At 35.4% G+C, this 27753-nt stretch overlaps 1 protein-coding gene across 1 annotated transcript; it reads right to left on the reverse strand.

Moving 5' to 3' along the window:
• On the reverse strand, positions 1–27753 carry LOC111614639 (fat-like cadherin-related tumor suppressor homolog). Its single transcript, XM_023356005.1, has 4 exons — positions 27571–27753; positions 17540–17779; positions 7399–7785; positions 1–572 (listed from the first exon to the last, which is right to left on the reverse strand). The coding sequence occupies exons 2-4, from the start codon at positions 17754–17756 to the stop codon at positions 274–276; spliced, it is 903 nt and encodes a 300-aa protein (XP_023211773.1). The 5' UTR covers positions 17757–17779; positions 27571–27753; the 3' UTR covers positions 1–273.

Raw genomic sequence — 27753 nt, forward strand, 5'->3', positions numbered from 1 at the left:
ATTATTTAGTTTTAATGGAATTTTTCTTTATATTTAATTTGATATTCCTAATATTATTTAAGAGTTATGCCTTTTTAGATTTTTTATTCCAAAATTATTCTTGGGTCCTGACTATTGTTGACTAATAAGGAGGACAACCTTTTGTCCTCATTATTAGCATAAGATCCAAAGATCATGTGTTGTTACATTCTGTTATAATTAATTAATTATGTTCATTGAGTAAACTGAGTTGTCATTTATTCTCTTAGCATGACCATCATTCTAATTGTTGTCCTAACTTGTGTAATACTGGTGTTGGTTAATGAACCAAAATAGAACTTTTCTACAAAAGTATATTATTTTAGAAATAAAGCATACCTGAATTATTTTATCACCAACAATAGCATCTTCTCTAATAACAGCACTATATGATGATTGCATAAATACTGGAGAATTATCATTTTCATCAATCACAGTAATATTAACAGTTGTCTGACCATATAAAGGTGGTGTTCCACCATCCATGGCTTGAATGATTAACATATATTCATGTACAGTTTCATAATCTAATGATTTGGCCACTGATATTATACCTACCAGAAATATATTATAATATATAAAAATGTTCTTTTGAATACAATAAATAAGCAATAAAATTATTTAATTATCAGATTTAAAAATATACTTATACAAAAAATTAGACTATTGACTCTTGGGAATAGTTTTCAATCCATTATTAAAATCCAAAATTAACATAAGAAAATAAAAAGAATAAGTATATTACAAAAGTAAAATAAAACTTTACATTGAATTTAAAAACAGGTTCCTAAAAATCCAAATTATCAAAAATACAGAATAAGCCAATTAACCATTACTACTACATAAGAAAACATGCCTTTTTATTTCTAGCAATAGTTTAACACCTTAAAATCATTTTTGACTTATTCATAGGTCTTTCTCAGTTAGGACTAACAAATCGAATACATAAACAGTGTTTTAAGATTAAAATCAAACAAAATACAAATTTCAAAATTTGGAAGTTCTAAACATCGCAGACTGATCTTCACAGTTTGAACTAAAGAGTTACTAGAAATATGTGATTGCCATCCACATGTTCAAAGAAAAATAATGTGAGAGAGAGAAAGAAAGGTAGGGGAGAGGGTTGTAAAATTAATTTAAACTTTATTGATCAATTTCCTTGCAGGGGAAAGGAATTTACATCTCTAAAGTTGAAAGCTGCATTTTATCTCTTGGCTTTGTATATTTCTAATTGTTCTAAATATCTAAGCTGTTCTTTGTGGGAGGTGCTATGTAGGAGTTGTGCTTGGTCAAAATATACATGTCAAGGTCAGAGATGAAGATTGCTAATGCAATGTTGGCCAGCCATTTTGAGAGGAAAGTTTGATGTTCTTTGAGGTGGGTATTTAAAAGTTGCCCTGAATATATATATCTCACTAACCATATGAAGCTTTGCAAAAGTTTTAACGTACCATGAACGTTTTCAGTCCACCTTAGGACCTTCTTCAGGTGGAATTCTATTAGAGAAAACGTTTTTCGGTGCATTTTCATTTTATTTCCGTTTCTGATGTGTTCCAAATTTTCTTTCAAATTTTCTTTTAAATTTAAACCTATAACAATGTGCACCTGTGTCAGCAACTATTATGCCAAATCATACATAGCATGCCATGCCCTCAAGAGTAGTTTTTCATCCTTAAAATTGATTGAAAGGCCTTGAAATTCTGCTTTAAAGATTTCTAATGCCTCCAAATTCCTAAGCTGGTGTATCTGCTGGGTTTGTTGGATCATGGTCGCCTGCTGTAATTTGGGTGTAATGATAGATTTGATAGAGATCTTGTATATATCGGATCTACAAGAAGAGCACTCAAACAATGTCTCCATGAGCATAAAACCAACATCGAGAAGAAGAAGAAGAAGAAGAAGAATACTGCCTTAGCTATATATGCCAGTGAAAACGTCATTACACCCGAATTACAGCAGGCGATCATGATCCAGCAAACCCAGCAGATACACCAACTTAGGAATTTGAAGGCATTAGAAATCTTTAAAACAGAATTTCAAGGCCTTTCAATCAATTTTAAGGATGAAAAACTACTCTCAAGAGCATGGCAGGCTATGTATGACCCTGCATTATAGTCGCTGATGCAGGTGCACATTGTTATAAGTTTAAATTTAAAAGAAAATTCAAAAGAAAATTTGGAACACATCAGAAACAGAATGGAAACACACTGAAAAAGATTTTCTCTAATAGAATTCCACCTGAAGAAGGTCCTAATATGGACTGAAAACGTTTGTGGTACGTTAAAACTTTTGCAAAGCTTCATAAGGTTAGTGAGATATATATAAATCAACGCTTTGTTTGTTAAGATGGATTTTATTGGTTGCCCTGAAGCACCCATGTGAGATGCACCCATAAATATAAAGGCACAACTTGTTATGTGAATAAAAGCTAAACTAGTTATCATATAACAAAACCAATTTAATTTTGAGGTAGTTACAACTTACAAATAAACATACTAAAAAATCATGTAATTATATTGTTTAACAACTTAATTTATTGTTAATTTAAATCAAAATCATGTTTCTCGCTGTCTCAAAAATATAAATATAGGTTTGATTTTTTAACCATAGAGGTCATACTACAGTACTAAAGTGTAACTGCCACATATTTCAAATGTTTATTTCTGTTATGTATTGATGTAAATGAATTGTTTTTCATCATGGAACATGGAAAACCTTTAACAGATGTTAAAAATGGCAAGTTTTCTGCTTTAAGAGATGAAAATTACTCAGCAAGAGCAATTTCAAAGAAAATTAATTGTTCTCCAACTGTAATTGACAATTTCCTAAAGCTTGGAGAAAATACAAACAAATGAAATCAACAGGTTGACCTCCAAAGCCTACAAATAGAGGAAAACATTGCATTTTGAGGGAAATCAAAAGCAACTAAACATTTTTACAAGAACTAGCATCTAAACTAGAGTTTAACGTATCAAAATCTACAATTTGAAAAATTGTTAGTACATGTCAGCATCTCATCTGTAAGAAGAAAAAGCCTGCACCATCACTAACCCTCATCCATAAGCAAAAGAGCTTGCAGTGGACATGGAAGATAATGGGATAGACAGACACATGAAAACACATCATCTGGAGTGGTAAGAAGTTTAATCTCAATGGACCAGGTAGTTGGATTTGATATTGGCATGATTTAAGGAATGAGGAACAAATATTTTCAAAACAGAAGTAAGTGGAGGCTCAGTGATGATATGGGGTGGGTTTAGTTGGCAAGACAAATATTGCATTCCCCAGTGGCTGAATGAATGAAATTATCATCAAGATATGATAGAAAGTTATCTTTTGCCTTGGGCTGATGGAAATTGTTGGTTTTTCCAACAAGATAATGCCCCTATCCACACAGCTAAATCAGCTTATGAGTAAAATTGTGGTTCACTTCACGCCACATTTATAAATTAAAAATTTGACACTTCCGTGTTGCGGCGTTATTGCGAGCACGTCTGAAATTTAACAAATCGCTGTCAATAACGCCGCAACATGGAAGTGTCAAATTTTTAATTCAACTTATGAGTAGTTTTTAAGTAATGGAGTCCCAGTTATTCATTGGCCAACTCGTTCTCCAGATTTAAATCCAATGGAAAACCTCTGGGGAATCTTAGCTAGAGATGTATGTGCTAATGAGTACCAATATAACAGTGTAGATGAGTTAAAACATGCAATTAACATCCATTGGGAAGAAATAATTACAATAGTCATTCAAAAACTTATACAATCAATGTCAGACCATATCTACAAAGTTATAATGAAAAAGGGTGTAAGGAACAAAATCCGAGCATTATTTTTATTTACTTTTATTTTTGCTTTTTATTATATTTTGTTTGGGGCTTATGTTTTGTTAGGATGAAGGTTTCCTCACCATTCATCTTAGAAACTTAAAAATAGAAGAGAAACCAACTCACCAATGAGAGAAAAGCGCCATAGAAAAAACTCGTGCACACTTGCGCTCCTAAGCGAAAAAAATAGGTCCACACCGAGAACCTTAAAGAATAATAATATCCCGAAAATTGTCAAAAAGGATAATGTAAAAGGTTAGCGAGTAATGTTGAAAAATAGGCTGCCAAACAAACAGAAAATTTATTGTTAGTGAATAAGTATGTAAATGAGGGGAGTGATTGCAGTCAGAATTGTGACGTCACCTCACATTATAAAGACTGAACGTCAAGTGAAGACGGATGAGGTGAACTCCAGTTAGCAACGAGCTTGGTGAGCTTCGTAGCAGTGAACGAGAGAGGTGTCCTATAGGATCAAATAGTTCCAAGGCGATTTTGAAGTTATTCGATTTGTGGATCGACGAATAGAGAAAGTCTTGAGAGTTGAGGAAATAGGTTCCTATATATATAGTATATTGAGGTGACGATTAGGATCTTTAATTCAGAAGAATTATTGTAGATAAGTTAAGTCTTTGAATTTTGTCGAATTCCAAAGGGGAATAGATTTAAGTTAGAAACTAGATTGATTTGAATTTTGTCAGGTTGTTCCTTATTGATTTTCATTGAATAAATTGTTGTTTGATTTTTACTAAATTTTGTAAATAGTTATTATTAGAATTATTTATTAAATATTTGATTTTGTTATTGACAAACTTTGTCATTATTTAATTTCGGTGCACGCTAAAAGTCCAGGGCTGGCAAACTAACGCAAATCCGCATAAAGTACCCGTTAGGGAATGTTAGGGAAATGGAATATATTATTTCCGACACACAGTCGTGTCGATAATCGTTGGAAAAGTCGGAAAAATAATATAGTACTTTACAAGGGGAAGTATATTAATTATTAGTTGATTAATATTAAAGATTTGTAACAATACTTTCTACTGTTCTAGTGATTTTCTATTATGCCTTTATATTTTTGGGACAGTGAGAAACATGACTTTGATTTAAATTATTTGTAAGTTGTAACTACCTCAAAATTAAATTGGTTTTCTTATATGATAAGTAGTTTAGCTTTTATTTGCATAACAAGTTGGCCTTTGTATTTATGGGACGCACCTTATTCCAAGTTGTGATTGGCTCTGTGATTTTTAACGGAAGTATATATATATATCAGGTTGGAGAAGCATAGCTGAATAGTCTTTAGCATTGTGGAGGAGAGTGAAAACTGAGAAACTTATGAAAGTTAATCAAAAGTTATTATTTCTGGCAATTTCCTTGTGCAGGGCAGCCAGTCTTCTGTCATACATAACACCCTTGTATATGGTGTCATGGGAACGATTGTTATGCACAATGAAGGTGGCAGAGGAATGACAATGAATTAGATGTTTGATGATGTTTGGAGAGTAATCAAGTTGTCTAGCATATCAGGTGACAGTTTGGAGTTCCTTTTTCCCGTCTTAAGTGTCAGAAAAATGGGTGAGGGCTCAGTGAATTAGAACACTAAAGTCAGCCATCTTGAAGAACAAAAAGATTGTAAGAAGGGTCAGGTATAAAGATTGGATGATTTGTAGGCTTCCTGTACACTTTGGTTAAGATGTATCCACTGGATAAGGTAAGTTGGTCAAAGAAGTGGCCTCCATTCTTGCTCACTGTCTTAGTTGGTCTTTCTCTTCCTTTCTTTCTGAGAAGTTTGCCTTCAAGGATAGTTTTTAGGAATTATTGTCCTAATAATGTGACCTATAAATTTTCCTCTTACCTGTTTCCTATATTAACTTCTTTTGTTCTGTCACTTCCCTCAGAATTGTTTCATTTGTTTTCTGTTCAGTTCAACTTATTTTATTTACTCTCCCCTTCATACTCACATTTATGCTGCTTTCAGACAGATTCTCTCTTGCTTTCCTAGTGTCAAGCATTCATTTCCACACAGCAAACTGTTCCAAAAAAATTTCTTAGTAAATATTTTCTTTGCTTCCATACTGAAGTGTTTTAATATTAAAAGATTTATTTTGCTTTGGAAAGCTTGTTTCATTAGTCCAATCCCTTTTTTTTATCTCCTTTATATACTTTTTATCTTCTGTGAGGGCCTGATGAAAATTTATTTTGTGGTCTGAATGTTGGCAATCAAATGGGATATTAAAGAGCTCAATTTTCAGAAATGAACAAAGTAAGATTTAATGGTCTCATTTAAATAAAGAAAGTATTCAAACAGAAAACAAAAGGTGAATTGTGTGGAAAAGGTCAAAGTTAAGGGAAATGTAGTTAGAAAGGAGTTGGGTTTAGTTGCAAAGTTGACCTCTTCCGCACCGCTGAAAGGTTTCAAATTGTCACCAGACAACAAGAGGACAATCAAAGAATGAAATCAGGGGGTAAAACATATAAAAACACATGATTCAAGAATGCAATGTTCTTGGTTCATAGTTCTCCCATCTTGAACTTTTGTGATTCAGTAGAAGATCAACGGAAGATTTTCCAGCGATGTTGGGAAATCTTCCATTAAACCTCACTCTGCTATGTTGTCCTGTTCCACCCAGGTTCACCTAAATGTTTGCCAGACAAATATTGCTCAAAGCCGTGCCATGTGCCCTGGGCAATCAATCTTTATGTCATCCTTGCAGGACCAAAGAAAAATGACAACCAGAACATTCAGACTTTATTCAGACTTGCTTCTTGCTCCTTTCTGTCAACCATTTAATTTAATTTAAAGAATTGCTGTAAGAAAACGTTTTATATTTTAATAAACAGGTTAACGATGGAAAGCCTGTCTCAGAGGGTCTTTTATGCTCACATACAATAGTTATGACCTCTTGACTGTCATGCTCACTCACACTTCCATTATTTTTCTCCCTAAATAACTAAAATTCCTTTCTTGTTCTACCTCCTGTCAACCATAATGTTGTTTAGATTTTGTCTTTCTGTTTTTTTTTTCTATTACCATCATCTTTCTATTCTTAATCTTTATTTTCAAACCCTATTGATATAAATTTCTGTGCAGTATACAAACCTATAATGCATCTATACAGATTGTATACTTTATCAATTATACAATCTCTATGCAAATCCTTATGGATCGAAAATAAAGTTAGACCAATAAAGTGCCAAAAATGTGCATTTTCTGGATGTCTCACTCACACTAACAGAAAATGCCATCACCACAAATATTTAAAGAAAACCAACTTATAACCCACTGTTTATAACATGGATTGCCCATGATTCAATCAGCTGTAAACTGGCAGCATCCAGGACTCTTATCAGAAGAACCCATACAGACTGCATGAACATATAATACAGAATATGAGATCTTAAATATGTTAGAGCCATCAAACACTAATTTGGATTTAAACTAAAACCGTAATAGCTATGATCAAGAGTTGCATGCTAAGAAAGAAAGGGGTTCAAAGAAAAGGCATGCAAACAAAATACACAGTGGTTAATAATAAATTTGTTTTATTTTTACCTGATTTTGGATGAATTGTAAAATCAACTAATCCATTTCCATCAATTAAACTGTATGAAATTTCAGCATTTATTCCACTATCTCTGCTTGTTGCAGCAACTCTTATTACTTTAGTTCCTGGAGTAGAAATTTCTGAAACTGTAGCAAAGTAAAATCGTTGAGTGAATTCAGGAGGATTATCATTAACATCTTGAACCATAACTAATAATGTTGCTGATGTTGATAATTGAGGTGTGCCATGATCTTCTGCTTGAATAGTTAAATTGTACATAGCTTTCTCTTCCCTGTCTAATGGTTTTTTTAGCTGAACAATGCCTGTTATTTTATCGACAGCAAAATGTTCATGAGCAGAATCAACAAAAGAATATGTTATCTTCCTGTTATATCCTATTATAAAAAAAGATTAATTCATAAGTAATTTATTAATATAAAGAAATATATTGCTCTATAAAACTAACAAATTCAAAAAGCTTTTCTTTCTACTTTACATTTATTAATACTGTTTACGCTCAATTTTACAAAATCTGATAACAGCAGACAAAAATCTTCTTGTTCAGGTTGTGTCAGAATGAATATACATTATTTTGGATTCTCAGACTGACTGTTAGTGCCGAGAATATCTACAAGGTAACAAATTAACAGACATTACATTCCTTCTTGGAACACCACACTTGTTTCTCCTCTAAGATAGTCTGTATATTCAGTTATTACTTGTATACCCAATACAAAGTTCATTTTGTACTTTATCATAAAAAAATTAATTCACACCTTAGAGAGCATATCCAGCAAAAAGTTTAATGATACTAAAACATTTTCAATCTAAATTGCTAGGTCTTTATCAGTTGAACATTTCAAAACATAACATATTTGAATAAAAAGAACATTCAATATATTCCAGTAGAATATAACAAATTATAAAATCTTAAATAAACAGAAAATAAAATAATTATAAATTANTTCGTATTAGTTCTTTGTTTCGCATAACACGGCAATTTTTTGGAACGTAACTACCGTGTTATACGGGGGTTACCTGTACCAAGAATTATAAAGGTCAGGAATGCATGGTTACTCCTTTGAGGATTAACCTAACGATTATGGCCGATTCTACTCAGGTGGTCGATACAGTTCGCCGAAACTGTTAAATTTTCTTCCACAAACTTCCAGGAATCACTCAAAATCAGGCATGCATGGTTACTCCTTTGAGGATTAACCCATCGTGTATAGCAGCCTTAAGAGACAGACTTTCCCGGAATATTTATGTCCTGGGGTGGTGAGAAAACATTTATTGGTTGAGACAAATACAAGAAAGCAAATCAAAGCTTATATAGCTACGAACTTCATTTCATTTTTTACATTACCTTCATTATATATTTTGTGGTTAACTTTTTAAATTATTTTATCGCTAACCGACGAATAGCAGCTTATCGGCAAAACTAATAATAGTACAGAGAAGTCAAATCGCAGGGGGCCCCTGTAAAGTTGGCTATTCAAAGGAGATGATGCCATTTAGGAACCAATTTTAACAAATTGAAAAAAAATTGAATAATAAAATAATAATGTAGAAGTCAAGGACAGTCAAGTTAGAGCTCAGAGACTTTCATGTGATAGATAGCAAGTCCACATCCCTGTAATTAGTAAAAGTGGAAGTTCTATTGGTTTGTACTGTAGTTCTATATTTCTAAGGTGTCTAAATGCCTAAGTGTGTTGAGGTCCTTAGCTGGTCTAACAATTGTAGTATCTTCCCATTTGACCTGTACTTCCTGTTAGGTAGCACATGCTATCTTCTAATGTTGTGTTGCAACGATTTTTATTGATGGTATTGTGAAAATCCAAACTTTAACAAAAAATTAGTCATCGATTTTGTCATACCTACTTAATAATTGTTGTCATCTACTATCCGAGAACATCTCGATTTACATTTTCTTGAAAGCAAAAGCAATGCTTTCCTGTGATTCCTTAACCTCCCGGCCATGTGTTACCAATCTGAATATCGTAATTGACAGCCGAAAGAGGCAGTCGCCACCTAATTCTCCCCAATGTAAGAAGTCACCACCAAGTCTATAATGGGGGTCATCACCTGTTCCTCTAGGATTAAAGTCCTCAAAATTTCCTGTGTCTGTGCCAAATTGTATTCAATTGGATTTTCACCCTCAACCAACAGCACCGGTGAGGACAAATTGTCCTGACGATCTTGAACCAGACTTTCCCAATCCAGAACCTTCCGATAATCTTCCAGAATGATAATGGACAAGAGCCTGAAGTCTCCATAGTCTCAATGAAATCTATTACCACCTTGTGGACGTCCTCAACTCAACGGATTTATCGACTCGCAAATGAATGTAAACTCTCTCTCTCTCAAGAAACAATTTCATCAACTCCTACAAATCACACACTCATACTCTAAGGACATACAAATGGAGTTTGCTTTAGACAAATGCAAAAAACTTCACATAGAAAAAGGAATTCTGAAGAAAGAAGATTTTGCACTTGGAAATGGAGACATTATTGAATCCATGGAAGAGGGTGAGTATTTAGGATTCCAACAGACCAAACTAACATACATGCATACAAGAAAGACTTCAGCCATATATGAGGTGTTTAGCCAGCAGAAAAGAGGGTAAGGGAAAGAAGGAGGGAGAGAAGAAAGGTAGGATCCCTCTGAATGGCTTATGGATGGCTACAGTACCCTCTATGTTTGATGTTGGCATGCAGTTTTTAGGCTGCAAGGCAATAGTCCCCCGAAGAGTCTAAAAGAAAACCTGAGTGTAGCAAACACTAATGATTCAGTGGCGTCACTAACAGGCCAAACTAACAGAACATACACAAATAAAGCAAAGATTAATTAAAGAATACCAAAGTAGGTTAAATGCCATTCTCAAAACACAGCTAAATGCAAAACACACAGTTAAAGCAATAAACACATATGTCATCCCAGTACTCACATACTCTTTTGGAGTTATACATTGGACTCACACAGATCTCGAGCAACTCCAAAGGAAAACAAGAACAACACTTACTAAGCATAAACAACATCACCCTAAATCTGCCACAGAAAGATTAACCCTTCCACGTAAAGATGGCGGACGTGGCCTGATTGACATAGTTAACCTTCACTACAAACAAATACAGTCACTGCGAGAGTTTTTCTACAGGAAACAAGAAACATCACAATTACATAAAGCAGTAACTCTAGCATACTCAAATAACACACCATTAAACTTACATTCACATCATACAGACTTGACACAACATATAAAAAGGATAGACACCATAAAGCAATCGTGGGCTCGAAAGGCACTCCATGGCAGGCATCCTTATAACCTGGCCCAGGATTTTGTTGACAAAACTGCGTCAAAAAGCTGGTTAGATCGGGGATGCCTCTTTGGGGAGACGGAAGGATTCATGATTGCCATACAGGATCAGGTCATAAATACTAAAAACTACAGAAAACACATACTCAAAGATATAACACTCACAAATGATATATGCAGAAAATGGCACATCATGCCAGAAACTATACAACACATCACTTCTGGTTGCAAGGACCAAAGAGCTTGCAAAGAAACACAAATTGGTAGACATCCACGAACCATACTATCTATATATATAACCCATTCAACGGGTATCCGTCTACCATCTGTCCCGTAACCATTTGATAATGGACACTAGAGGCGCTCCTATCGTGTGTCATATTTCAAACATTCAAATTAACAATTTTAATTCTTATTTAAATTAACAATATAAATTTTTATTATTCATTTGGCCAATAAATTATTATTTGGTCAATATAACAATATAAATAATTCAGTATATTTGTAATAGGAATTTATTATTTCAGGGGCTTATATCTCTCGAAGGGTCGTGAGTAAGGGTATGGTTCCTTTGAGTTTATTGTTAGTACAGGGGTCTACGGTTTTGGGGGTCGCCACCTCTTCATTCGGAGGGTAAATCTTACCATTCGGATTTTAACAGAGCTGTAGAGCATATTGATAGGAACAAAAAAGTCAAAGGAACCGTGCCTGATGGAAATTTGTAAAGAATGTCCACTAGGGGGCGTCCCAGGCTACTAGTAAGTATATACCACAAACAGTATTGGGAAACAACACATATCAAATGTACTATGACAGAGCCATAATCACAGATAAAACAATTTACCACAACAGACCAGACATCACACTCATTGACAAACACAATAAAATCACATACATTATAGACATATCAATTCCAAACATACACAATATACAAAACACATTCACTGAAAAAATTAGTAAGTACACAGAACTCTCCCAGGAAATAAGGCATCTGTGGAGGATGGCTAGGGTGCTTATTGTATCTGTTGTTCTCTCCTGTACAGGTGTCATACCACACACACTACACAAAAGCCTGGGAACATTACAACTGAATAGAATTACATACATCACATTACAGAAGGCCACTATATTGAATACATGCCATATTGTTAGGAAATTCCTGAATACAGACACACACACTGACACACTTACTTAATTTAGTTTTGTTTTGGTTGCTATGCCTTGACTCTGGTCCAGAAAAGTATACAGTCACCAGTGTCAATAGAACTTTTTAACCATGACCTTCTAAATAGTTCTTTGAAAATTATTATATGATGAGGTGAAAATAAGTGAATATTTATTAAATTTTAAAATATAAGCTCTGGAGGTAATAAATGGCCGCCATCGTTTAGACGAAACCTGGCCGTCTTTCTCCATCCATTTACATCTCCACAAAGACTGTCTTTATCAGAAGGTTGTAAACGTGAATTAGTTAAGTCCACGACCACGTTTTAAACTAAAACAACATTTATATAACAACATTTAACAATCCTCGAGTACACTTGAAAGAGAGCTACACGTGCTCATGGCAGCGATCACCCGACAAGAAGAAAAAGCAACAATACCNCACGTTTTAAACTAAAACAACATTTATTTACAACAATCCTCGAGTACACTTGAAAGAGAGCTACACGTGCTCATGGCAGCAATCACCCGACAAGAAGGAGAAGCGACAATACCCAGAATCCTCTCTGGGAAAAACCCAGTTTCCGTTTTTCCATCCGGGATTCACGGAAAACTTGTAGAGGAGTGGCGCCATCTCACCAGTCTGTGATTTGTCGCCGCAGTACCCCCCTCCTAGCGACCGCGATCGATGAATCTCACTGGGGGTTTGATTTTGCGGCCATGTCGTGAGGTCTTCGTCTCATATGCGGGTTCTGGTTGGTGAGTATGCCCAGCCATCTTGTTGCTGGGTTGGTCTATCACTGGCTGTGCAGGGCTGATTGAGTCTTTCTCCTTGAGCATAAAGGCAGGTTTCAGTCTGTTGATGGAGACGACCACTTCTTTGTTATTTTTTTTAATTTTGAAGAATTTGTCTTTCTTTTCCACTACAGGGAATGGTCTGTCGTAGGGAGGGCGTAGTGGGGCACGTACAGCATCGTAACGTAGAAAAACGTGGCTACAGTCTCTTAAATGCATGGGAACAAAAAGTTTGGGCTCCCCATAAGATGCTGCCGGCGTTGGTGTTAAGTTTTTGAAGAAAGACTTTAGTGTCTTTATGAAATCTGCAGTGTTTATGTCCGCTGGGGTAGGATCGAAGAATTCACCTGGTAAACGTATTGTCTGTCCGTAGACTAACTCACAGGACGTTGCTTGTAGGTCAGGCTTGAACGTTGTCCTTAACCCAAGTAGTACGGTAGGGAGTATCTCCGTCCACCGTTCTGTTAAGTAGGTTTTCAGGGCACATTTTAATGTCCGATGCCAACCTTTGATCATACCATTAGCCTGGGGTGAAAGGAGCATGTATGTATGTGCTTGGAACCCATTAGAATAGCCAAAGACCGAAACAAACGTGATTCAAATTGGTGTCCCTGGTCAGTAGTAATGACCCCTGGAACGCCAAACCGAGCTATCCACGTTCGGTATAAGGCTTTAGCCACAGTGTCGGCCTCTATATCCTGCAGTGGTTCTGCTTCAACCCAACAAGTATATCTGTCAATCATAGTGAGACAATTACAATGATTTCTGGAAGGAGGGAGCGGACCAATAAGGTCAATGTGGATGTGATAGAAACGTTTGTTTTCCACGGGGATGCTTGTAATTGGACTTTTAGTATGTCTAGTAATTTTGACGCGTTGGCAAGGAATGCACGTAGTTGTCCACTTGCGACAGTCAGCCTCCATGCCGGGCCATACGAACCGATCGGTTATTAGCTTCACCGTGGCTTTACTGCCTGGGTGCGAAAGGTCATGCATGGCATGGAAAACTGCTTGCCTTTGCGTATCGGGAATAAAAGGGCGAATCTTACCGGTGGACACATCACAGTACAGTTCTACTTGATTTTCTGGTAATATTAGTTTTTTAAGCTGTAGACTGGTCGAACTATTTCCCAAAAGTGATTGGAGGTTTGGGTCGGTCTTTTGTGCATCAGCAATTAATTTGTAATTTATGGGAGAAGGGCAAACGATAGATTCGACTCTGGAAAGTGTATCGGCCGGAATATTATCAGTTCCTTTTATGTATCGAATGTCAGTGGTGAACTGGCCTATATAGTCTAATTGACGTAATTGTCTGGGGGAGCATTTTTCACTTTTCTGGAGAAAAGCGAAGGTCAATGGCTTGTGATCTGTATATAACGTGAAAGGTCTAGCTTCCACCATAAAACGAAAATGCTTAATTGCCGAGTAAGCGGCTAACAGTTTGCGATCGTATGCCAAATATTTCTTCTCCGTATCTGTAAGTTTGCGCGAAAAAAAACCTACCGGCTCTGTGCCGGCTTTAGTGACCTGATGCAGCGCGGCGCCCAGAGCGAACTCTGATGCGTCAACCTGCAACACTAAGTGTGCGTCCGGGGTTGGATGAGCTAGTAAGAGCTGCATTTGCTAATCGAGTTTTAGATTCCTTGAATGCCTTGTTTGCTTCGTCTGTCCATGAAATTTCCGCATTGTCGGATTGTTTTGTGCCTTTCAAATAGTCACAAAGCAGAGCTTGAGCCTGCGCAGCGTGTGGAATATTATGGCAGTAGTAGTTCAACATGCCTAAAAACCTACGGAGCTGCTTTACTGTTTTGGGTCGCTCGATCTTTATGACGGCTTCTACTTTCTGGGTGAGAGGTTTGATTCCACTGGCGTTGACTAAATAACCTAGGAAAGGTAATTCATTTGTACCGAGTATGCATTTATCTGGGTTTATTCGGATACCATATTCTGATAAACGTCCGAGTACTTTTTCCAGATGCACGTAATGTTCCTCCTTTGTCTTACTTGTCAACAGGATGTCATCTATGTAGACAAAAACAAAATCTAATCCATGTAAGACTTCGTGCATAAACCTCTGGAAAGTTTGTGCCGCATTGGACAACCCAAACGGCATGTATAAAAATTCATAAAGGCCGAAGGGTGTTGTAATTGCAGTCTTGGGTACGTCTTCGGGGTGGACCGGGATCTGATGATATGCTCGCGTTAGGTCTATTTTGGAAAATATAGTCTTCCTGTATAAATTCTGAGCAAAATCTTGTAGATGAGGCAGTGGGTACCTGTCCGGCACCGTTATTCGATTAAGGGCCCGGTAACCGGCCCGGTGGGACGATAGTCCCCGTTCGGTTTGGGTACTAAGTGCAGTGGGTTGGACCAATTGGAATTACTCAGCCAACAAATGCCTAGTTCTAACATTAACTGGAATTCCTTTTTTGCGATTTCCAGCTGTTTGGGGTTGAGACGGCAGGGACGAGAAAAAACGTTATGTCCTTTGGTAATAATGCGGTGGACCGTGTTATGTTTGGGTTTGGTGCTAGATGGATATGGCCGAAGGATATCTTTATATTTGTTTAAAATGTCGCTGAATTCCGAATTAGAAGCAATTAAAGTAATGTTAGTTTGCGCGCCGTGGTGAGCAGACCCTGTCGTTGTCAAGGACGTTAATGGGTCTGTAATCCGGACGTTTTTTAAGTCGATCAGGAGACCGAAGTGTCTTATGAAATCGGTGCCTATTATTGGTTTGCTGACGTTTGCGATTACAAAAGGCCACGTAAATTGGCGCCTTAAGTTTAGGGACAAGGTTATGGTTTTTGTGTCGTAAGTCTTTATCGGGGAATTGTTTGCCAAATAAAGTGTCAATGAGGCGGGTGATCTTAATGCCATGGCGGCGTTATATGGTAGAACGCAAATGTCGCTACCACTGTTGATTAGGTAGTGACGACGTGAGGTTGGATCATAAACGAATAGGCGGCTTGTGTTGTTAATTTGGAAATCTCATTGCGCCACGCGTGATTTCCGAGCTAGTTTCCCAGCTCGGAATTTGCAAGGGGCCTTACATTTATTTGCTTGATCACCGAACTTCGCGTGATACCAGCATAGGTCTTTTGCCTGGGGTCGAACAGGTGTCTGCGAACGCCGACGATTCCGAGATCGATTCCGGGGGTGTCCATAATCGCGTGATTGTCTGTTGCTGGGCCTTGCTAGGCGATTAACTTGCTCTGTTAATTCAGCAACCTGCGTTTGGAGCTTCATTATAGCCGCGTGTGTATTATTTTCGTTCCTTGCTAAATTAGTTTCAGCTATTTGCAAAGGTGTGAGCTCGAGAATTTTATCGGCCATTTGGGCTAATTTGTCTAAATCCCCATCGGAAACAGAAAGAATTGCCTGAGTTTCTTTGGGTAAACGCTGAATCCATAGCGTTCTTAAAAATTCCTCCCCGACTTTATTACTAGCTAGTTGTCGCATTTTGCGTAAAAGATGAGATGGTTTATCATCTCCTAACACGGCATTAGACAGCAAATCTTTCACTCGTTTTTGTTCGGAATCGGAAAATTCTGCTATGAGTCGATCTTTTAGTGTTTGATATAAATTTTCCCTAGGAGGGTTTTTAACGATATCGCTCACGTACGCTAACACTTCCAAGTTGAGAGCTGAAACCACTGCGTAATACTTAGTAGTATCTTGCGACATATCAGCGAGTTTAAACTGGGCCTCAATATTAATAAACCATAAATCGGCTTCTTTATCCCAAAATTGGGGAAGTTTAAGAGCTACCCGACTGATTTCTGGCTTAAGATCGCTTTCGTTTGGCATTTTAAGACAACCAGGGGATACCTACTCAGCAGAACAGCAAAAAATATGGAACAGAAAACTCCACTTACCCGTGTTAGACGACTTATTCAGGCAAGAGGTTGCAGACACACAAATGTGGAAACAATTTCGCCGGTTAGGAGTAGCGAGCGGTTCACCTATCCAAGGAGTGTCGTCTATAGTAGTCGCGGAATTTATTCCGTATTATCCACTGAGGGAACACAATGCAGTACTAGTAAAGGTCTTGTTCTTTCCTTGATGTTCGAATTCACGTCGAGTCACGTCCGGCTCACCACTGGAGGTAATGGATGGCCGCCATCAGTTAGACGAAACCTGGCCGTCTTTCTCCATCCATTTACATCTCCACAAAGACTGTCTTTATCAGAAGGTTGTAAACGTGAATTAGTTAAGTCCACGACCATGTTTTAAACTAAAACAACATTTATTTAACAACATTTAACAATCCTCGAGTACACTTGAAAGAGAGCTACACGTGCTCATGGCAGCGATCACCCGACAAGAAGAAAAAGCAACAATACCCAGAATTCTCTCTCTGGGAAAAACCCAGTTCCCGTTTTTCTATCCGGGATTCCCGGGAAACTCGTAGAGGAGTGGCGCCATCTCACCAGTCCGTGATTTGTCGCCGCAGTTCAAACAGGAATATGTAATAAATTTTGATTAAAGTGTAAACTGATGCTTAGAAAAAGGAGAATACTAAACAAGACAAACATATTTGTATATTTATGTTTGGTGGTATTAAGAAAAAATTGCAATGGCAGATAAATATGTCTGCAGCACAAGAAATATTTTTCATATTTTCTAAAGACCTCTTGTTGAGTTTGGACAAAGGAAAGCTGTTTGATAAGTTTAAAATTGCAAGTTAAAATCAGCAAATAACATGCATTGTTGCAGAAACCCACATCCACTTTCAAATTTACTTTCAAACATGATTCTCTGTAGTTAGGTTAGCCATACAAAATGACAATGGTAAATTTATAGTTTTAAAATATTTAAGCAGTTTTAAATACAAAATCTATATATTTATTATTTAATACATTAAATTACCTATATCCTTATCAGTGGCATGAACTTTTGTAACAAGAGTACCAACTTCTGAATCTTCTAATACAGCTATAGAATAGATTTCTTCTGTAAAAACTGGAGCATTATCATTAACATCACCAAGTAGAATTTCAACCTGACTAGTACATTCCCAATCTGGTCTATTTTGATCTTGAACATGAGCTTTCAAATTGTAACGAGGATGTTGCTCTCTATCCATGGCTTTTGCTGTTTTCAAGAGCCCTTTATTAAATTAATATAGGCATTTTTTAATGTATTGAAATTATCATTAAAATGTTATTTAAATCAAAAATATAAACTTAAAATTATGAACTTAATACAATATACCCTTGCTAATCAAGTCCTTAATAATTCAGCCTCTTAATAGCTTAACTATTAAGGACTTGATTAGCAAGAGTATTATCTTTCAATTATCTGGAATACCCACATTCTGATATACAGGTATCTCTTGTACAATATGGCATTTCTACAAAAGATTTTGTTCTAACAAATGTGGGTAATTGGGAATATCCCCCATACAACACAACTTCTGGTTTTGCTCTAACATGATTTGGGAAAGCTTCTGTACAAATTTTCACAACTTTTCAGTGCAAATTCTTATATTTGATATTTTTTTATACAAGTAAGCACACCTGTTATCTCAAATTATTCCACGGATTTTAGAATATTGAAATTTTCAATTTGTTTTGTGCCTCTTGTCGGGTTTTGCCTCTTGTGTCTTGCATTGCATTACAGTTGAAATGGTTTGCACACCATTTCAACTGTAATGCAATGCAATATGCAGGAGGATAACTCACAATTACCTTTTTATTTTATGCCATTTTTTGTACTTTTATGTCACACTGTTTTTTTATACATTTTTCATGTATTTGTCTGTATACCAATATCCAACATATAGTTCTTGTTTTCTTACTCTTCCATTTTGGAATTTTACCGACTTAATATTTTGTTTTAACACCTTTTCTGTGAAATTTTTCAGAATGTAACATACTATATTCCTGCAGAATACAAACATCAACTTCAGATTAGACAAATTCCAAATATTAAACAAATATGCCATTTTCCAAAAAGATGTCCATTCTATACAAATTCTCACATCAAAGACTAATTTGCATATTAGTATCTAATATTAAAAATTATGTACTATGTACATTTCTTAATAAATAGTTATTTTGACTTTATAAACAGAAAAAATTGTTTTTAATTTATTGAAACAAATCAATCTTGATTATATCTTTGATTTGTGCAAAATTTAATTATTTCATTTGGTTATCCATTTAAATTTGTCAACATCCTTTCTTAAGCAACATGACAGAATGCAACATGCAGGAGAATAATCCAAAAGTACTGATTCTTTTTTCAAAATTCCTATTTATATATTTTTCAGATGTGTCAAAGTTTTTCAAACAATATAAAAAATTATTATATGCTAACAAATTAATTCTTATACTAAAATAATTAAATGAATTTCATATCAGATACATATAGAAATGCCATCTTGTAATAACATCAATACTTGGATTAAATATAATTGGATAATTTATTACTTGATTGCTTCTAGTTCTCTCTTTTAATACAACAAACTTAGATTGCTCTAGGAATTTGTTGGCTCTTGATAGGAAGTCCTGATTTTTACATAGCACAGATCTTTTATCTTTATCTGCAACCAACAGATTTAAATGATTGCTTTCAAGAAACAATTTTACCATCTGAGTAGTTTGTATCTTCAATTTCTTGATCTTTGAACATTGCTGTGACACTAGGCTAGTTATCACAGACACCTCCAATTTAGATTATAATTCCAGATAGCAGATGTTCTTTATAGCAGCCATGGCAGGTGGAATGAATTGAGAATAATCCAACTTTGGAGTGGATATATGCTTCGGCCCTAGTAATAATATATAATAAACTGTGAAGATAGGTGCAAAATGAGAATTATAAAGATACATTAATAAATAATGATATCTTTATTTTGCATAAAATATAACAGTTCTTTGGAATACCATATCTTCTCAGTCCCAGTATACAAGTTTCTAATATATTCCATACAAAAATTGAGAGAATGAGTAGTTATTAACACTACTCTCGTGACACCAATAATTACTGAATATTTCTACAATAAATATAACCCAAACTATAACTAAAAGCTTACAGCTAACTAAATCTAAAGAAGAGGGAAGTCAGGAAACCAGTAGTTGATAAAGGGCAATAGAAGTAAGGATAGGTGAAAGTGGGTACACAATTGTCGATGGTGATCTTAGGGGTGATGAGAATTCCAAATTGTTTCCTTTCATGGGGATGACAGATAAATTCTGGTTTTCACTAAGTAGCAGTTTGCTTCAATGGTGGTTGGGAATCTCTATGATTTCTCTTTACCAAATTTTCCTTGATTCTTCTGGTGCCTCACACAATTTGTTTTTGACCTAGTTATAAACATAATGAAACCTTGAAGGAAAATAATCAGCATTGCACACTTCCCTATTAATAATAGGGTGGTGTGCCTCTAGTTGTAATTCATTGTTTTTTAATGTCTGAGTGGATGGGAGAAGGAGTGCTCTACTAATAAAAGAAGTAATTGCAGAATTTACAAAGTGTGAAGGCTGGAATACGGTTACGGGGTTAATATGTGGCACCCTGTTGTTTTTATAGTGTACAGAAAATAGCAAGTCAGGTAATCTATGTATTTACAGATCTAAAAAGGAGATTCTGGCATTCAGTTTTTCTTTTACTGTAAAGTTGGTAGTTGGATATATAGAAGCTAACATATTGAAAGTGAACAATAAGATTTATTGGTTACAGAAAACATCCTGCCATGTAAGAAGCAGAACTACAAAAGTTCCATATTATAACTTTTCAAATGCAAAGGTACCAGAGAATGTTTATTATATATTATTATTAGAGCCAAATCATATACATACTCCAAAGTTGAATTATTCTCAACTCATTCCACCTGCCATCGCTGCTTTAAAGAACATCTATCCAGAATTACAACCTAAATTGGAGCTGTCTGTGATAACTAGCCTAGTGTCGCAGCAAAGTTCAAAGACCAAAAAATTGAACATACGAACTGCTCAGATGGTAAAATTGTTTCTTGGAAGCAATCATTTAAATCTGTTAGTTGCAGATAAAGATAAAAGATCTGTGCTATGTAAAATTAGACCTTTCTAGTTCTCTCTTTTGTTCTTTGGAATTAAGCACAGAATTGCTATGGAAAACTTTACTTTATGATAAGTTTTCCATACCAATTTGTGAGATGTGAAATTTTGTTGTTGGTTTGGGTCATGAAAAATAACTTAAATATTTGTTAACAGGAAGCAATGGTTTAATATACAGAAAACAATGTACTCTACAGCAAATTCCACAGTACACAATGTATCAGCCTCAAATCTCCGTGTGACAATACTCGATCTGACACATGTGCTGGACTACTGGTACACGAGCATCTGCACAAAACACAAACATAAACATAATACGTAAGATCAGTGGTCCCCAACCCCCGGGCCGCAGACCGGTACCAATCCATGGATCAAATGGTACCGGGCCACCCAAGGAAACATTAAATTATTTCCATTTTATTTACTGTGGTATTTCCTCGGATTTGTGTGACTTTTAATGGACGATGGAACAACGAAATAAACTGGACATAAGAAACACACTTCGGGTATCATTGTCTCCTATTACCCCCAGATGGAACTGTCTCGTTGCAAAGAAACAAGCTCAAGGTTCTCATTGATTTAGTGTTCTAGTGAGTTAAAATTTTAAATCACATTATATTCATTTTTTGATGTAACTGTATATTACTTTGAAGGTATTTTTAAATACAATTAAATTAAAATTATTAAATTAAATTAATCTAAAATATAAACAATCAATGTCCCCCTAAGTGGGCCACGGTAAAATTATCAAACGTTGGCTGGTCCGCGCCGATCAAAAGGTTGGGGACCGCTGCATAAGATCATATACAGGGTATTAATACTATATTAAAAAACTAGTTTACATACTAGGAGTTACTCAACAAATAAAAGAACACAAGAAATTTTCTTCAGTAGAGGCCGATGTACATCGGGTTTCAACGGAAAAGGCAGTTGCCCTCGTCAGGTTTACCTTTGCTCAGTTCTCAAAACCTACTTTTCACTAAATCTCAGGCTGTCAGCTCTGAAGACCTTCTTGATGACACATTCCTTTAGCTACACAATTCACGTCTGAAATTGTCCATCTCGCCAGCCAAAAGGTAGTTGCCTCCCCTTTTTGTATCCCCATTCTGCCTCCCTCTACCCATTAGACCAGTCCTTCCCAGACAGGGGGTCAACTCTAGGATTGATATAACAAAGAAGCTAGTCCAAACAAATTTACACAATAATGAAATAAACTGAGACAAAAGTGTGTAACAAGAAGAGAGGAGAAAAAATATGGCAGACTGCCACATGATGGGAAAAAGTAAATTTTATTTTCTATTTTTTAAAAGGAAATGCATTTTAAGCCATGTGACTCTCATCAGTCCTTATTACGTATAATATGGTAAAACTATAATATATCTAATAATGACTGCTAGAATTGTAAGGAACCAAGTTTGAGCGTTATTTTTAGTTACTTTTATTTTGCTTTTTATTATATTTTTGTTTGGAGCTTATGTTTTGTTAGGACAAAGGTTTCCTCACCATTCACTTTAGAAACTTAAAAATAGAAGAGAAACCAACTCACCGACAAGAGAAAAGTGCCGTAGGAAAAACTCGCGCACACTTATGCTCCCAAGTGGAAAAAAGCAAGTCTGCACCAAGAAAAAGGGGGGAGACCCCACAAGCCTAACTTAGGACCTTGCTAAACCTTAAAGAATAAAAACATCCTGAAAATTGTCAAAAAGAATAATGTAAAAGGTTAGCAAGTATCATCAGAAAATAGGCTGCCAGACAAACAGAAAAGTTTGTTAGCAAATAAGTACGTAAATGAGGGGAGTGATTGCATTCAGAATTGTGACGTCACCTCACAGTATAAAGTCCGAACCTCAAGTGAAGATGGACAAGGTGAGCTTCTGTTAGCAACAAGCTTGGTGAGCTTTGTAGCAGCAAACGAGAGAGAGGTGTCCAATGGGATAAAATAGTTTCAAGGCGATTCTGAAGTTATTCGATTTGTGGATCGAAGATTAGAGAAAGTCTTGAGAGTTGAGGAAAAGGTTCCTAGTATATTGAGGTGACAATTAGGATCTTTAATTCATAAGAATTATTGTACATAAATTAAGTCTTTGATTTTTGTCGAATTCCAAAGGGGAATAGAATTAAGTTAGAAAATAGATTGATTTGAGTTTTGTCGAGTTGATTCTTATTGATTTTCATTGAAAAAATTGTTACTTGATTTTTACTAAATATTGTATATAGTTATTATTAGAATATTTATTAAATATTTGATTGTTATTGACTAACTTTGTCATTATTTAATTCGGTGCACGCTTAAAGTCCAGACCTGGCACACTAACGCGAATCCGCGTAAAGTACCCGTTAGGTAACGGCTATTTCCGGCACACAGTCGTGTCGATAATCGTTGTAGAAAGTCGGAAAAATAAATATAGTACTTTACAGAATAAATAGATGTTTAAAAACAAAGCGTAAAATCAGTAAAACTGTAAAAGTGAAAAATGTGAGTTTGCTGATGCTTGTAGAGATTAGCAGCTTAAAATCTCACTTCTCTGACACCAGTGTGATTTTGCTGACTTTCAGGGAAAATCAGTTAATCCCACATCAGGGATGATCTAAGGTCCTTTCTGCATGCGGGTGGTGGTCATGGAGGCATATAGGGAACGTGTCTTTACAATCAACTCATTTATTAAGACAAAGAATGCTTACAGAGTCTACAAATGACTCCCTCTGGGTACTGGTTCAAAAAGTCCAATGATAGTTTGAATGTGTGTTATCCCGTTGATGGATCCTTCCTGGGAAACAGTGAAGATAGACAATGTTGGCCCCGGGGCAGTATTCGTGACAATGCGATGCTGGAGAGAAGACTTAGCAATTTCACTTGCACTCTTAGTGACACAATCCAAAGGAACTGTACCCTCAATCTTGAAGTCCAAAGTTTTTAAAAACAGTTTTTCTTCCCCAATCTATCTTTCCAATTGGCAGAACTTCCCTTCCCTCATCTTGCTTCCTGATTGGTCTCTCCCTGTCTCCAGGTGAACACTGAGACCAGTTTGGGTCATGAGAAAGGTCCATTTCATAGAGAGTATTTGACACCATTCATTGACTCTGACCAGGAGATGTTGATGACACTATGAAACCTGCACTCATATTTTACTCCATTATTGCCTTTTCTCTGATATTTTAGAATTTCAACAATCTAATGCAATATACTTTTGCAGCTGTCTGCCATTTTGTTTATGTAAATTTTGTATATAGAATTAGAACTCCTTTCTTCTTTCCTATCCCCCTTCTTCCTTCCACTAATAAACCTTTCCTGTCACCTGATAGGAGCAGGAATTTCGTAGGCACTGATTGGTGGTTTGCCAACAGGGACAGGGAGGGGTCCTGCCCATGGTGATTGTTAGACACGGGGTGAGAAAAACGACCACTTTTTGGGTTCAACACCGAGAAGGCAGGTTGAGATAGACTCCTTTGGAACGTGCATGAGACAAAGATCAACATAGAGAGCCCAGATAGAAAAAGGGGACAGAGTCAAGAACTAATTGAGAGATCTGGTCTGGTGAAGTCTCAAGAAATACCTCGGTGCATATTGAGTACCCACTGCATAGTATTAAATATGATGCTAACAGAATGGATATCCACCGTGATTGACCATCAAGATCAGGATCCCCTTTGTCTAACTACCGGTAGACCCATCTTACTTTCTTTCTCTATCTTTTTCTATTAGTTGTAGTGTTAGGTTAAGGTTAATTATAAGTATAGTTATAAGTATTTTAGTTCTAATCGAATCACATGTAATCAAATTTGTTTGTAAATTTCTGAACGAGAGCACAGACTTTTTGTAATTATATCTGTGAAAATTTGTCTTTGTGACGGGCATCAGTACCTTGTTAATTAAGTAATTCAGCTAATAAATTGTTCGTTCCTCGTGGCTTGGTTATATCTTTTGTCTTGTACATTCAAACACTTTCACACTTTGACCATCAACCCTTTCCCCTTTTTCCAATTTTCTAACATACTTGTTAGATTGATTGTATATAGTGCTCGTGTCAAAGTTCCATCTCTCCAGTTCAACATTCCTTTATGATCTAACACGTCGTTTATCTCTGCATTGTTTGTTTTGACAACTACAGTTTTTTCCTCTCTCTCTCTTACATAACTTATGTGACCTTTGTTCTGTTTCAATGATAACAATTATCTTCTTTTATATAATACAATTAATTTGATTTTGAACCTTGTCTGGAACCTCACAAAAAGTAAAACTTGCTAAAACATAGAAAAATTAACAAATAAAAAAAGTAAACTTTATAAGATTTTTTGAAAAGATTATATGTCTTACCCTTTTATTTGTCAATTTTTCTGTTTGTTATTTGTTTTAGCAAGTTTTACATTTTCACTTTTACATTTTTACTGATTTTACCCTACATTTTTAAACACTTACTTATTCCAGCAATCACCATTAGATATACAGTGGAACCTCGATATATGACCTTAATCCGTTCCTGATGTTTGGACTTATACTGAATTGGACGTATACAAAACCAACCATTTCCATAAGAAGTAATGTAAAAATGATTAATCTGTTCTCGTGAAAAAAATGGCTGGCTTTAAACACTTCGCTTTCCTGCTTGATTTTTCATGAGATCAGCATGTATCTTTTTAGCTTTCTCGCAAATGTGAGAGTAGCCGGGGGTACTCTAATCCGCTAAGGATTGTTCGTACCACTTAATCAGCACAGATTATCCGAAATCTGTCTCCAGAGTTTCGGATCGAGAGATCTGATCTTAAAAGTTCTTATAGGAGGGCTGTACTATTCAATCCTAATCGCGAGATTCGGATCTATGTCAGGATTCCTGTGACACCAGTTAATCAATCTTATAACACGCGGATTAACACGCGTAAAGTAATCTTATTACGATTCAAATTAAGAGACATATCTTATATAAACCAAACAAGAGTAAATTTAATGATTCAATATAAGTAAAACTAATACAAAATATCAATGAACGAGGAATATAAATACTACCATTAAGATACACATCAAGATAAATACGAACTATCTTATAAGCTATACGAGAGGTTGAGAGATATATGGCCTTATATCTAACTGATACACGATCAAGAGAGAGAGCTCACAAAATCATTGGAAACGTACAACCTGTGTTAGTTGTTCTCATCTTCTTCTGTATTCGATGTATTTGCCGCACTTCTTGAGTATTCTGTATTCTCTTCTCTTCTTGAGAGATCACTTAAAATGAGAATGTCTATATCTATCGAAGTAATTCCTTGTATGTTGTATGGCTCATAGCATAGGCCTTTAAGAGGAAATATGTATGGAGTTTGGACACTTCCAACTCTGTTGATAAACTCCCCGAATTCTGACAAAATTCCTCTATATGTCACGATCGGTGACCAATCATCATGCAAAGAGTCCTCCGTGAGAACGGATGGAAAGGGAGATATGTGAAGGGTAAACATTTCCCATCTGAGCGGGATTTTAACCAGATAAGAGAAAGTCAGAGGATGTTCTAACTTCTGTGAAAGGAAGTAACATCTGTTATCTGCCTTTTCCCATGTTTAAAACATTATTTTCTCACCAAAAATGAATTAATATTTGGTGACAATATTTAATATTATTAATAAATTTACTAATTTAGACCCAGGGGCCTTTCAGGTCTCACACAAATAATTGCTTCTGATAAGCTGTCTCTAGCACACTGTTCTTCAGTTATCCAAAGCAAAAGCAATTTCTTAACATGGCTTAATGTCTTCGATCTCTGTTTAGAAATTGATTTAACCTCTTTCGCAATGTTAGCAGATTTAATTAATAATGTCTATTTTTCACAATTGTCGATATTGTCGTTCTCAGAATACGGTATGCAACAGTTAAAATCTCAAACACGCGTGCCACATTCATATTTCTCAACAGTCTTCTTTTTTTCAGTTCCATTGTGATTCTAGTCAGTTTTTAGTTTTCTGTTGCTTTTCATTTGCCTTTTTGCAATTTTATTACTTTTATTAATCATGATTAATAAAAGTAATAAAATTTTACATACAAATTAAAATCAGAAGAAATTTAACATAGTTATAAAATGTGGCACTGCGAACGTCTAGTCTGGCCTAGTACACCGATCGTGCTACATGTTCATAGATGGCATGTATAATTGAAGTAAGTTGTATACCGAACAAAAGTTGTATACCGAGCAAAATTTGTTTCGTCCAAACAGGACGTATTCTGAATTGGACGTATTCTAAGGCAGACGTACACCAAGGTACCACTGTATTACAGTTTTATAATATTAATCACAATAAGGACTGATGAAAAGCATATGGCTCAAAATGTATTTCCTTTTAAAAAATAGACAATAAAATTTGCTTTTTTTCATCAGAAAGTCTTCCTGTATGATAACTTCTCCATATCAATTCTATGCTTAATTCTGAAGAAATGTATAATTTACATTATTAGTTAAATTAGTAAATTTGTTTACCAATTAATTAATTTAAAAGCATAAATATTATAAGGATGAAAAGCTGAAAATTAACTTTAATTTGTTTAGCAATTTAAATGTTTATCTTGGATTAAACATGTTTTGTTATTTTTTTGACTTGATAATTATGGAATCAGTAATTGGAATAAAGACCACAAAAAATTTAGTAGTTGTTATTATTTGGAATTAATTTAACAGAGTTTATTAATAAAATGTTTATTAATCAATAGAGAAAACCTAATTGAAAAAAGTTAAGTAAATGTAAAATTATGTATATTCCTCCTCCTTTTTATTTTCTTATAATAGTTTAATCATAACTCAATAATAATGTTATTTAAATTATATAAATTTGTAAAACAAAGAACATCATATAAAATTATTTTTATTTGCCAACCTGATGAAGAATCAATGAGAAAATCTTCTGCTCCATAACCAGACAAATAATATTTTAAATGTGCATTCCTAAAATCATCTGCATCAGTTGCTTGGACAGTTAGGATATAAGTGTCAGCAGCAATGCTTTCAGATACAAGTTCTGTGTATTTTGACTATTAAAAAAAATGTTTAAATTAATATA

This window comes from Centruroides sculpturatus, unplaced genomic scaffold (assembly GCF_000671375.1).
Source record: "Centruroides sculpturatus isolate CEXI.00-Female unplaced genomic scaffold, Cexi_2.0 scaffold2033, whole genome shotgun sequence".
NCBI classification, from domain to species: domain Eukaryota; kingdom Metazoa; phylum Arthropoda; class Arachnida; order Scorpiones; family Buthidae; genus Centruroides; species Centruroides sculpturatus.